Source organism: Anguilla anguilla, chromosome 2, assembly GCF_013347855.1.
Source record: "Anguilla anguilla isolate fAngAng1 chromosome 2, fAngAng1.pri, whole genome shotgun sequence".
In the NCBI taxonomy this organism is placed as follows: Eukaryota; Metazoa; Chordata; class Actinopteri; order Anguilliformes; family Anguillidae; genus Anguilla; species Anguilla anguilla.
In genome coordinates, this window is record NC_049202.1 from 27,468,390 (window position 1) to 27,482,601 (window position 14,212).

General features: G+C 39.3%; 1 protein-coding gene across 2 annotated transcripts in view; it reads left to right on the forward strand.

Moving 5' to 3' along the window:
• LOC118221799 (angiotensin-converting enzyme-like) overlaps nucleotides 1–14,212 on the forward strand; it is a 157,029-nt gene that overhangs the window by 105,958 nt on the left and 36,859 nt on the right. For both annotated transcript variants that reach the window (XM_035407189.1, XM_035407190.1), the window contains 4 exons: nucleotides 3,084–3,256; nucleotides 7,520–7,743; nucleotides 7,860–8,004; nucleotides 8,154–8,252. In XM_035407189.1, the coding sequence (XP_035263080.1) occupies nucleotides 3,084–3,256; nucleotides 7,520–7,743; nucleotides 7,860–8,004; nucleotides 8,154–8,252 (641 nt within the window). The remainder of the gene's footprint in view (nucleotides 1–3,083; nucleotides 3,257–7,519; nucleotides 7,744–7,859; nucleotides 8,005–8,153; nucleotides 8,253–14,212) is intronic.

Below are 14,212 nucleotides of genomic sequence, written 5' to 3' on the forward strand. Positions count from 1 at the left end.
GTCAGTTAAATTTCGATTGTTTTAAAATTACCTCTGATATGAACAAAGTAGATGCCCAAATTGACTTGCCAAAAGAAATGTATGGCAACATGAAATGTGCAGAGTTGTGAAAAACTGAGTTTGAATATCTTTAGCTTAGGTGTATGTAAACTTTTGGCCTCAAATGATATGGGTCGTGTAATCATTATGAGTGGCCTTCCCCTGAATTTACACTAAACGCAGCATTCCTAGTGTGTTCTCGCTGAAAGTTTTTTATTTTTGAGAGGGTGACCCACATAATTTCTACTCAGCTGCATAGTACCAATTAACGTAACTGCTTATAACTGTCCTTGATGCTCTTTCTTGGGTAGCAAGTTTAGTTGGCCAGCCAAAGTTATATCATGGGTGATATCAGCAGCAATGCAATTAGGCCTGTATGAAAAAAAGGGTTAATATTCATGTTATTCTGTGTTTGTACAAATAAATGCCAAATAGCAAAAACGCATTTTTTATTGTTTGCATTTGACAGTGTATTTCATATGATCACGTAAATGCCTACTTTAATGTTTACTGGTGCCTCATTCCGAGATAGCACCGATTCTACCTACAATAAGTAACTTGTTTATTGTTCATACAAGTTAAGACAGATAACGGCTTTAGCCAGTCTTTTTGTGTTTTTGACATAAAAATCTGTAACAGTATTGTAGTATTGGCTGTACTGAAATGTCAGCTAATTTGTTTAAAGTTTCCCGAGGAGAAATGGATAAGTGGCTGATATGTCCCATTAAAAACAGAGTCACTGATGATGGCTTTAGTGTTAATGGGAAGAAATGTTTTGTTTTATCCTACGGTTTTCTGTCTGGCAGCTTTGAGCACTTTACCCATACTATGCTTCATTGATATAGCCTTAAATTCTACTAATTGATTATAAACTGTGATTAATTGCCTGTTAATTTCAGTAACATTGTCCTTTGTCCTAGCCCAATTCACATCTGGTGATTGGGGTGGCTGGTATGCCATCTCACCAAGTTACGCCTTAGCTGGGCGGCATGCCCCATACCTATACAGCACCGAGAGTTAGCCATTTTCAGGGTTTCCTTCAGAAATAACCACAATGACCACCGCCTCTCAGCCCTTAAAACATTAATTTCGATACCTTCTGATCCAATTTCAACAGACAGAATTCACAACCAACTTTGTCCGCACAATAAAGCCCCAAACTTTATTAATTATGTAGGGAACCATGAAAAGTTCCAAACTCTCGGTGCTGTATAGGTATGCGGCATGCTGCCTCGCCAAGGCATATCTTGGCGGGATGGCATACCCGTCTCCCCAATGAGGGTAGCCTATTGCGAGATCTAGAAATGAGAAATTACAGTCAAGATGATTTTGATGTACTGACTCGAATGTACCGACTCATTTTAAAGAATCAAACTTCCTAACACTTGTTCAAACTACTTTACAGTTGTGTTCCTTGTAGGCTATTTATCAGTTGTAGGCGTTCCACTAATAAGAGTCAACCGCATATAAATTTGTTTATGAAATCATGTCAAGTGTAATCGCGGATTGATTCTTATTCTTAAAATGTATTTTAGGTATAACTGGGTTAAAAATATGACTGTAAACCCCTTAGTTTGATATAAAATGTAGTGGTTTCTGTTTGGATGCGTGGGGGGTTTGGACCCAAACGCAGAGGGTGGAAAAATACAAAACTCCAAATGAAAGGAACAAAAGACTTTACTTAAACAAGGGAACAAAGGGAACAAAAAGCCTCGCAGGGCAACTTTCAACAAACCAAGGAAAACTTAAAAACACAGGAACAAAGAAAATGCAGACAATCCAAAAACACCAGGAAACCAGGACATGGGCAGGAACACATGGAGCAGGTACTTGGGTAGGGGCTTACGCGCACACAACCAGACATAACCACAAGGATCCAGCACCTGAGTCAAGGAAGAGGGAAACTTAAATAGAACAGACACTGACGAGACACAGGAGGGCACCATGAACAATCAGGCCACAGAGAGAGAAGGGAAAACGAGACGACCAGCAAACACTAATAGGACAATTGGAAACAATCAAACAATTACACAGGGGGAGCAGGACACAAAACAGAAGTGCCGCCATCTGGCGGCCCAACAGGGAAAACGCAGACAGGAACACAGGACCATGACAGTTTCTCCATTATAGCTTATGGGAAATCAAGAGTTGCAGTGCAGTGGATGCCATACTGATTTCAGCAACTTCTGACTGCTCCTGCCTCTCCAGTTCCTATTTGTGCTTTATGACTTAAGGGCGTTTCTGGAGGCATGGTTAAATGCGTTACCCTTTGAGGCAGGGCATTGTAGTCTTGTGGAGTGTCGTTTGTAGTCCATCGTACCAACCACGTAACCATTACTTTTTTCAGATATTGCATCCAGTGTTTTCCACATGCACTGGCTGCCGGTCAGGTGATTACTTTTCAAGCTGTCTACTTTTTTTAATGGCAGCCTGTGATGCCCACTGATATTTTGTAGCAACAGGAAAAAACCTACTTCTGTATTTACTGTGACTGATCTTGGTAATAAAATGTTTTAATTGATACGGATATGATGCATATACAAAACAAAATTAATGGCAAAAACAAAACACATGCATATCAGCATGACTCATTGTTTATTTGTCATATTACTGCAAGTCAGAGATGAACTGGCATTGATTTAACATCTATCTATTGAATGCATCATTTCAATGAGTCTCAGTTGCAAAAAGCTTCTCCAGTAATACATTTTCACCATGTTATCATCAGCAGATATTCACCATGTTATCATTGGCAGGAAAGTTTGTCACAAAGTCAAATTGATCTAGTGTCCATAATATTTAAAAGGATCATGCTAATACAGGCTGCCTAACAGATTTTTTCTTTACTTTTTCCACCCCAATGTTGCCTATTTTGTTTTCCAGGTCAACCTTACAGAATTTGAATATTGTGGTCAATATAAAACAAGAGCTTCATAATTAGGTTAAAAGGCACTCACAGCATTTAAGCCAATTGTCACTGTGAATATTAAGGAGGCAATCCCCCACTCGCAGGATCTAAAAACTTTTTATCCCTGTGTTTACAGAACTGGAATGCCACTCGCATGTTTCGGGTTTCTGAGGAGTTCTTCACCTCCTTGGGCCTTCTGCCCATGCCCCAGAAATTCTGGGATTTATCCATGCTTGAAAAGCCTACAGATGGTCGGGAGGTGGTGTGCCATGCCTCCGCCTGGGACTTCTACAACCGTGAAGATTTCAGGTGAGCCCCTATGGTGATCGACAAGGTTCAGACTGTGCAGTGTGAGTGGTCAAGGCAATTAAAAGCCTAATCTCCAAAATGAAATTAAGAAGAGATGTATCATGAAGTATGTACAAAAGAACGGTGTTGCATGTAAGGTGAACAGCATGCAATGTACAGTGGTTACTGGTTTCATTTGGAGCTTCTGCTTCAAGAAATCTTCCTGGCGGAGGCAAATTTGCATATATTTTATTTGTATTTCCCTAAGAACTACTTTTGTTCGCAAAACCACCACCCGGTGGCAAATGTGAGCACTCAAAGTTAACACTACAACTGTGGCACTCACAAGCAAAGTAGAACAGTGTTATCACCGCTCTTATTTTAAGGGGAAAGGAGAGGAAAATATATTTTAAAGACAAGCTGAAAATAGGGACATGCTTGTTACCCCTAACATTTTTGCATGTATTTAAGTGAAATGTAATTTATTTAACTTAATGTAAGTTAAGCAATTAAAAAGCAATGCCACCAAATACTAACAAAGTGTATGTAAACTTTTGACCCACTGAAAATATGATACAGTACATAAAAGCTGAAATACATCTGTCTCTTAGTTATTATTTAGAACTTACCTCTTATGGAAATTAAGTAGATACCCTAATTGACTTAACACAGGAAATGTAAGGTAACATGAAATGTATGGAGTTGTGAAAAACTAACATGGAGTTTTAATGTCTTTAGCCTAGGGGTGTGTGAACTTTTGGCCTCAACTGTAAATAGCCTGCCAGAGGAGAGACAGAATACATTCGCACATCCGCATTCCGTATCAACACCTGGCTATTGTAAGGCAGCGGGGATGTGAGCCACACTCCAGTAAACTGTCCTAAATCTTAAGTCATTCTATCAGACTTGGCACTTTATATTATAGAGTTTGTTTGTTTAGCATCCATATGTTCACCCAACTCCTAAAAAAATGACAAACATTTTTATATAGTAAGCTAGCTGGCAAGTATTAACTATCACAAACAAGTATTAACTATCAATTATCCTTTTTCACCGTAATTAAGAAAGCATGGTGCCAAGACGTTGCTGGCTGTGGCATACTATTCTAGCGGCTCGGGAGACCCTCGTGGTAAAACTTAGACATTTTCCTTGCAAATGAGCAGTTTTGGCTGCTTTTTTTTGCTAACTGGTTGATGGCCTGTACAGTTCAGTGACAGACCAGTTAAAGGACAGTACAGCGCAGAGATGGACTCATTTTCACTCATGTGCTTAAAATGTTGGGCATGTGACATTTTACAATTGTGCGCCTGTTGTTCCCTAACCTAAATGTAAGTATAGCATCTAAAAATGTTGCTAAAAGTGCAAACAGCACAATTCCTTCAGCAATCAATCACATCAGCAGTCTGTTTTGAGTATGAACACGGTAAATAGGGTAATTAAACAAATAAAAACGACTTCACACTTCTCTCTCAAAAGAGTTGACTGGGCTATTGTCACCAGCCGTATTTTGGTCTGTGGCCATCTTGGCAGGTTCTGCATCTTCACTGGGCAGTGATCAAAGAAAACATGTTTTCATGTGTGCAATGATTTTTAAATGTTCATAAATCCTAAATTTAAAAAACCCTAAAGAAATCGCCTATATACTGTCACAAAAATGATATAATTTAGAAATAAAACTGTTAGAGTTGATCCAACTGAGTACTTTATTTCAAGAAAATAGTTTTGCAACATAGCCTCGGCCTCTTGTTTCATTATTGTATGAACTTAGGTTGTTGTGAGAAGTAACAGAAGTAATCAAAACATGGCCTTTTGAACGTTAAACAACCTCATATTCTTTATGTTCTACTTGCAAGAAATTATCTTAAATAAATATAATTTGGAGATCTCCGTTCAGCCTGCAGGTTCCTTTTGTTTCGAAAATGAGTAATTAGAGGTGTAAATTGGACAGTCTGTCATCAAAGAAACTGATGAAGAGTGTTACATTAGGCTATCTATCGCTTGAAGAGATATAGATAATCAGGTGTATAGTGCTCATTATCTAGGCTTCACCAAGATCATGTCTGCAGTGTGGTATAATGCATTTTAGTTTTACAAATGGGTGTTTTTTCTTGTTTTTATTTTTATTTTTTAATTACGGTGAAAAGGAGATGCCTCTTTTCGATTCCCAGCCTGCTGCCAGTGTGCGATGATGCATATCCCTTGGGAGGTCAAACCTGTTTTGGTGATTTTCAGAAAACAGAGTTTGACAGTTTATTTTTAATCCATAATGGCATAAATGCTACAGTATAATCAAATAACAATAAATATATAAATCACGGACTTTCCAGAAAATACAATGTTAAAAATTAGCTGCTTCCCTCGGCATTTAATAACTATCATTGGAGGGAAAGGATCTGTGTACTTTTTGGCTACTCATTTTCTGTTTCAGGAACAGAAATTAAAAAGCAAGAAATTAATCGGTGTTCGATGTTCATTTTTAAAACAGAAATCGAAAAATGAGAATCAATCGGTTACTCGTGTTGTTGACAACCAGGGGCCAAATGTAGAAAAATATCAATTAAAAAAAATATTAATGTGGAAATCTGAAGGCACTTTATTTACTAATTTAAAAAATCCCTTCTGGGAACATAGTGAGTGCCCTTTTTTCTTTTTTTTAGTGACATTTTGCTTGCTGTAGAATTCCTCAGGACGCTGGTAGCTTAACATTTTAGGACACTACATAATAACCGAATAACATGTTAAACATTTTACACCAAATTTTTATTACAACCAAAATGTGTAATAATACCTTCAATGAGGTTATATTTTTTATAATGACCCATAATTGACTTCGGTGCAGCGTTAGGTGCAGGCACAAATGCTTGTAAACAAAGTCAAATGACCTGTTAAAGTGAGCCTAGATGCCAATTTTGTGTTAATGTTTGTGCGTGGAACGCCCGTGAATACAATGCCAGCAGAAAGTGTCACCTCCCTCTGCAACTAGAGTAATTACACAGGAAATGGGAAGCGGATAGTAAATCGTATTAAAGAAAACAGCCATTATTTTCTGACAAGTTAGGAATTTATATGCTATTGTTTGAGTAGCATTTATGACATTGTGAAAAATAAACTGTCAAAATATGTTTTCTGAGGGGCCGTCTGGGTAGTGTAGAAGTATAAGCACTTGCCTACCACCACAGAGACCTGGGTTCAATCCCCGGCAGCAGTATTTCCGGCTTGGTCAGACAATCCTACGAACACAATTGGCAGTGTTCGCGGGTGGGAAGCCGGTGAGGGTATGAATCCTGATCGATGCATTAGCGACGCGTACTGGTTAGTCGGGGCGCCTGTTCGGCAGGGAGGGGATCTGGGGGAGATAGCGTGAACCTCCACGCGCGTTACGCTTTCCCAGTGAAACTCCTTGCTGTCAGGTGAAAAGAAGCGGCTGGTGACTCCACATTTATTGGAGGAGGCATGTGGTAGTCTACAACCTCCCCAGACCGACAGAGGATAGCGCATCGATCAGGAATGTGATATACACAGGGATTGGTATAACAACTAAATTGGGGAGAAAATGGCAAAAAAAAAAAGTTTTCTGAAAAATCGCCAAAACGGGTTTGACGTCCCTATTAGGGTCTTATGAGTTTTATGCTGCTAACTATTGTAATATGACAAGAGAGTTACCGGATCCATAAAAATATTTGAATGACTTCTATGCTGATACCAGCCCAGTATTAGCTGGTACTAGGGCTTTATTTTTCCCAAATATTAATGTTATCTTAAAATCACAGAGCTAAGCTTTCATCTTAAGATAGCAAATCACCCCAGAATGCAACGCGGCGTGACATCAAATACAATGCAGAATGGTTGAAGTGGTCCTTATGAGTAAAAATTACACTCTGCTGCCCCTTACTGTCAGAACCCTGCAAGAGGCAAATGCGTCAAATGAAACCAGTAAATGTAGGTCTGCACAGTCCATGTCTTTTCGTGTAAACAAAGAGTTTTATTCGACATAAAGCCTTCCACATTCTGAGTACTTTGATGTGTCCATTGTGATGTCCTTTGACTAAAGATGCAGGCAGAGTGGATAAAGCATGAAAAAACAACTAAGGGTATTACTGTGCAACGGTGTACAAGCATTGGTTCGAGGTGTAGAGCGATGTGGAAGACAGGAGGTAATTGTTGTAAATCTCACCCAGCTGCGGTGTCTCTCAAGTCATGAAGGATAAGGGGCACCTAAAAAATACTGTCATGTGACACACTAAGGTTGTGTTGGTCTGTAACCTGTGTTGGTTTAATGTACAGAATCAAGCAGTGCACCACTGTGACTATGGAGCAGCTGTTCACTGTGCACCATGAGATGGGCCACATTGAATACTACCTCCAGTACAAGGATCAGCCAGTCAGCTTCCGTCGGGGTGCCAATCCAGGATTCCACGAGGCTGTGGGTGATGTGCTGTCTCTCTCTGTCTCCACACCAAAGCATCTACAAAAGATTGGGCTGCTGGAACAGTTGACTAATGACAACGGTACACTGTCATTTCAATTATTGTCCCTCATTTATTTAATGCATTACTTTTTGCTCTCCATTTTTATGACTTTTAGTTTTTCTGTTCAGTAACATGTTGTAGTCTTTACCTTACAGAGAGTGACATAAACTACCTGTTGAAGATGGCCCTAGAAAAGATTGCCTTCCTGCCATTTGGGTATCTTATCGATCAATGGCGTTGGGGAGTTTTCAACAGCAACACACCTCCTGAACGCTACAATGCAGAATGGTGGTACCTGAGGTATATTCATAGTGAGATGTTTTAGAAAGCCATAATGTTGCTTTTTAAATTTCATTACATTCGAAAAGCCAGAAAATTCAAGCAACTTTACTGTATGTATCTGGTAACAGCATTCATGTCTAATGTTCTGTGCTTGCTCCCTTGGTTAGAACCAAGTACCAGGGAATCTGTCCACCCACCAAGCGCACAGAGGAGCACTTTGATGCAGGAGCCAAATACCACGTACCTGGAAACACACCATACATTAGGTATTGTCCCTGATGAAACCTCTTTACGTGCCCTACACTTGCCATCTGCCACCCTGTTAAAAACTCTCCATTAGATTTAATCAAATGACCATTGCACATGAAATGCGCAGAGTTTGGTCAGGTGACTTTTGCTGCAGCTGACCATTAGTCAGCCTCAGCCACTACATGTTCTCATACTCAACCAATCACATGCACACATCGCTAATGGAGCGCCTTTTTTGACACTAGAAAGGCCACGTTTTTAACTTCCTTTTACCGCCAAACCTGACGCCCTGCGGTGTCAGTCTTGTCCAGTATTACAGCATCGATTTTCTGCACCCAGAGTAACCTAATTTCGTAAAGATTGCGAAACCATATTTTGCAAAACTATTTTATTGAAATAAAGTACACAATCAATTTCAACATTTGTATTTCTAAATTCAATGAATGAATAATGAAACAAAGCATTTATGTAGCACTCTTCCAGATGTTCAAAGCTTTTTTCAGTGATGAGGGAGAACTCACTCCACCCACTGCCAATGCCAATGCAAGAAAAATGTAAACATAAATGAATATACACAGAGAGAAATTAATAGATACAATATAAATGTATTCAGAAATACCCATTTATGTCAGATATTATTCATTTTGTTATTTCTGTACATTAATTTATGAAATGCTAAAGTATAAAAAAAAATTCATTTTTTGAACTTTGCGAGCAAATTTAAGTAATATAGACTGGGTGCAGCTTCTTGACTGCAAGACTGTGAATGAAAAGTGGGGCAGGTTCAAAAGAGTTATTCTTGAGGCACAATATAAATTTATTCCAATGGAAAGGAAACGTAAGTTGAAGAAGCAGTCTCTCCAGTGAATAAACAAAGCCATATGGGAGAGAAAAAATAGACTGTATAAGACATAAAAGTGATAGCACTGAGAGTAATACAATTAATAAAAGTAAGTAAAGCTGAATATTGTAATATGCCTGCTAAGGTTAAAAAAGAAGTATGAGAAGCTAAGTCTCTTTGAAAGTATATAAAATGAAATATAAAGTCCAATATGGGTATATATATATAGACTTTTTTAATATATTTTTGGAGACAAATAACTGTTGTTCCAGATTCATTCAATCACCATTTTCAAAAGTTCCCTTTGTGGCCACGAGCTAGGATCAGGGAGTCCATACCAAGACTGACCATGTGAGCCTCCTCCAACTTCAACAGTCCTTTGATACCTAATGCACTTGATTTATACTGCAGCTGGGATCTGTCTCCACTTACTTACATTAAGAAAGATTGGCATGGCAGGTATGCCATCCCGCCAAGTTACGCTTTGGCAGGGGCATGCCCCATACCTATACAGCACCGAGAGTTTGGCACTTTTCAGGGTTCCCCACACAAATAACCACAACAGCCACAGACACCCAGCCCTTAAAAACATTAAATTCTGTACATTCTGACCCCATTTCAACAGACAGAATTCATAAACAACTTCACATGTCCACACAATAAAGCCCCAAACTAAGGGGATTTTGTGTTTTCTCCTTCTTCTTCTTCTTCTCATTATTCTTCTTATTTTTCCTGCCACCAATCCCACTAACAACATGTCTCCCCATTGGACATTTTACCGACACCAGCCAAATCTTCACCTACACGACCCAATCAAAACTCGCATACACACGCAAAATACCCATACCTTTTTCTTCTGAAACATTTACAATTTAAACAGCTATTCTGCTGTGGCCTAGTGGGCAAGGTTACAGTCTTGGAAACACAGGGTCCCAGGTTCAAGCCCAGCTAGGAACATGTTTCTTTAACCTGCTTTTACCCTCACTAATAATTGTCTACTACTTCTCAATTATTGCTTTTGCACCATATCTACCTGCCGTTCACCGAACGTATACACTGCATTATGACGTACCATCTGGACGTTCAGTTATTAACCGGCTACAATATTGCAAAGCCATATGGATTCAACGGGAGCTCTTCTGTGCTTACTGGCCTGTGTTCTTCTTTAAAACTACGGACAGGTTTTCTAATGATATTTCACGCATTGCATCGCTATGTCATGGTGCCGCACTAATAAAGTCACAGACTGGTAAACCTCCGGTTGAAGGATTGAATCCCGCCTCGCCCTCAGGCATATAATTTCCTCTTTTACACTAACGTTTTCTTACGCTTATATTTGCTTTACCAAAACTCACTCACGGCCACCCATATGCATTTCATGACGGCAAATGTATTCCTTTTATTAAAAAGTTATACCAGTTCACCACTTTCCCATTTCTACTAACTATATTTCTTCACTTGGCTACTGTACAAAACCTTCTTCTCAGCAAACGCCATATTTCTACATTCATGTCACCTTGCCCTGTTCTCTATCTAGCCACATACAAACAATTACTACATATGTACGTTCTGCAACTCCCCATTAAAACATTACATTTAAAATCACGACTCACTCATAATTATAACTACTAGTACTGAACATGAGAAAAGCATATCACGTTAAAATCGTGAAATCAATAGATTTCATGTTACTTAACCCTCCACTTCAACAGCTGAAATTTTATACCCACTGTTATATATACCGTTCGATAAGGATACTAAGCTCGCTCATGGTCACTTCATTTACTTCGCACTATAGTCTGTGATCATGTCAACCTTCACCTACATGCCCATTCTGCTAAAAACACATCGTTTCAACTACGCAATTTCATCATTTCATCCTAATTTCTCTCACACTGTTGTTATTTTCTGATATGCAAAGCCTGTTGGGACATATGCGTCTGCTCCTATTCTCCACTATCCACTACTAGTTTTCCGGTTCTAGCTTAGCAAAACAGCAAAGAGGATTCCCACCTGCAAATAAGCCTATCAAAATGCCTTATAAACCTTACAAACACTAAAAGTGCATCTCCACGACATAACGGAGCAGGACAGAAGGGTACACAAGTTGCGACCTAGGGAGCTCTAATTCTACGGGCTTGCTGATTCTTTTGTCAATCAAGGCTCGTTGGATGGCCGTCAAATCCGTGAGTACATACACTGGCCATATTTCACCTGCGTTTCGGACGCGTTTACACTTACGCCACCGCACCCTTTGTCACAGCCAGTGTTTTATGGTACTACAAACAATATAGGCTATCTTGCCTCACCAAAATTACATAAGATGTATTCCAAAGCAATGCTACCCAATATTTCCTCAATTCTTTCAAGTCACTTGGCCCACTTATCTCTAATGGGTCTGGTATTGTTAAAATGTTGTCTCCCGTTGCTTTGCTAATTTGTCTTAGATTAAATATTCCTAACAAGAGGATGGTTCCCAGTCATCCTAACAATTTTAATTTCTTGGCTTTTGAGCTTTAGTAGGGTTTTCACTCCTTTTGCGGAGAAAGAAATTGAAGGCAGCCACACAATTTCTGTGGTACATATCAAAATTTCAGTTGAAGATTGTGAGGCCCGTGGTTCTCGCTGAGATGCAGATACTGTAAATGCTCCGCAATGCAAGGGCATAATGGCATCAGAAAACACTTAAATTGTGCACAGTTGTAAATAGAAAAAGTATTAAAAAATATAACCATGCAAACAAAAGCCGTGTATACACTTAAATGAAAAGTAATCACAGAAAAGGCCACTTAAAAATGATAGGAAAATATTTATGTAATCAAGAATGTGTCAATTTTAGGTTTGTCTGAAGGCCAGAGGATCAGGTGCTGCACTTGTAGGTTGTGCAGATGGAACTAACTTGATCTGACTCTTGTGGATCCATTATGCCCTGTAGTCTTACTGCTGATGGTACCACTAATAGCACCAGTACACCAGTGAAATGTTGCCAAATTAGTCCACGAATGGTATGGGAGCATGATACTGACATTGTAAACAATGTCACTTGGCTACACATGAAGTATGACAATGCAGAAAACAGGTGAATTGCCTTATTTTTAACCCTAGAACGCTAATGTCAGTAGATTTTCACCACACCAAGACATGGTCACATGATCGCCTCGCGCTACCGCATGGTAGCGGCATGGGTCCCCGGGTAGCTTCAGTGTGCTTCCAGACGTTGCCAGCAGAGGGTGTATTGCGCCACTCGCGTCCCTGGTTTTTTCAACAGGCGCGGTTTTGGGTGATTTCCACCCAACATCCCGACATTAGTGTTTGTGTATGAGAAATGTTCGGGTTAGTTCCAGGTTAGTTTCGCGTTAGTTAGTGTTTGTTTACTATAAATCAGTGCCCTAATTACGTAAATTTCATTACAGGTTGTGAATATTGCTTTACAGAGTGACTAGTTAAATTAACAACAGTGTCTAAAAAAAGAAGTGAAATACTTTCTGGTGAAATTCCAGTCTGTCCTTGCCACTACTACCCTGTCTGCACTGACTGCATGTAATGCATAGGTACCGTAAGTTATAATGGTCTTGGAATTTGCCTGCAATCCTTATTTAGTATAAAACAGTAATGAATAAATATCAGTTAGTGTCCATTTACAGGGGGATACATACGATACATTGCCAATTAGTGATTTTTCGCTAATTGGCATTATTTGTCTATCTCCCCTACAGTTTGTGGAGATGCTGGAAGGCTGCGCCTTTTCCAGTCAGGGCCCACATGTCCCGGGATTACATCGGTCAACGCAGAAGTTCTTAGCTCTAGTTGTTTTTGTTCTCAGGAATTAAATGTTTACATATATCTCATTTTTGACAAATTTTCCTAATTTTTTGTAGTACCCCCTCAATACCTTCTTTTCGTTTTTTGTGCCTTTTCATAGGGGGAATTGAAAGTCCAGTAGTTTAACTTGTCTTGTATTTTTGTACATTAATAAATCTTTATTACAACTATTTTTTTTTCTCCCAAAATTGGGTATAATATACCCGACATTAGTGTTAGTGTAACACATATGGACATTAGTGTTCTAGGGTAGAAAATAAGTGATACCATTACTATATATACTATATATATAAATTGTTAACACGATCATCATCATTTTTATATTAGCTCAACAGTAATTCACCCGCTAAATCAACAGCCCCAACTTTCTAACCAGCCAGCTAGCAGTACGATGCAGTATTGGCTAACTAGACCCTAACCCTAACCCTTACTCAGGATACTAAGCCTTATTGATAATTGGAAATAAGCAGCAACGTTATATTATAACTGTCAACACGATCATACTCTAACTCAGGATACTATGTATTTATCGAGCTAACTGATGTGAAACTACCTAACTAGCTGCTTCATTTTATTTGCTCACGCTATCCTCTGGACTGTGCGTGCTGTCCATTGGACCTCTCTGGCAAGCCACTTTCAATCATGCTTGCTATCCACTGGACCTCTCTTGCAGACCACCTTCAGTCGCCCTTGCTGTCAATCTCTCTCACAGTGTTTAAATTGCTCTCACTGGTTTACTGAATCTCTCTTGCGCTTGTTTTCTCTCACGTTTTTTTATCGACTTTTGCCCACAATGCCACCTCATACCAATAAAGCCCATAATTATGCAATGGGCTGAAAATTAGGTGAATACAATGAACCACTGCTGCCGCTAGACATGTCTGTAGAGCCGGAGCTGACCTCTGGTATACAGAAATTTAGGTTACTGTCGTAACCTCAGTTCTCTGAAACATTGAGTGGTAGGTTGAAATCTGATCATAACTCCTCAGAAGCATCCAATTGTACTAAACACCTAACAGGTGAGGGGAGATGCATGCATGGGCGTAAATTACGGAGGGGATGGGGGGGTTGTAACCCCCCCAATAATCAAAACCGGCCAATACAACCCCCCCAAATAATCATATCATCATGATGAATGAAAAATATTAACTGTTATAAAATATGATAAAGTGGTTAGTTTTCTCGATTCAATGTAATTAGCACATTGGCGTAGGAACAGGGTGGGACGTGTCCCCTGCAATATTGGAAACAGTTGCATTTGTTGCAATTTTGGAAGCGCTATCCTAAAATTTCTTCTTACCGTGAGTTTTCACG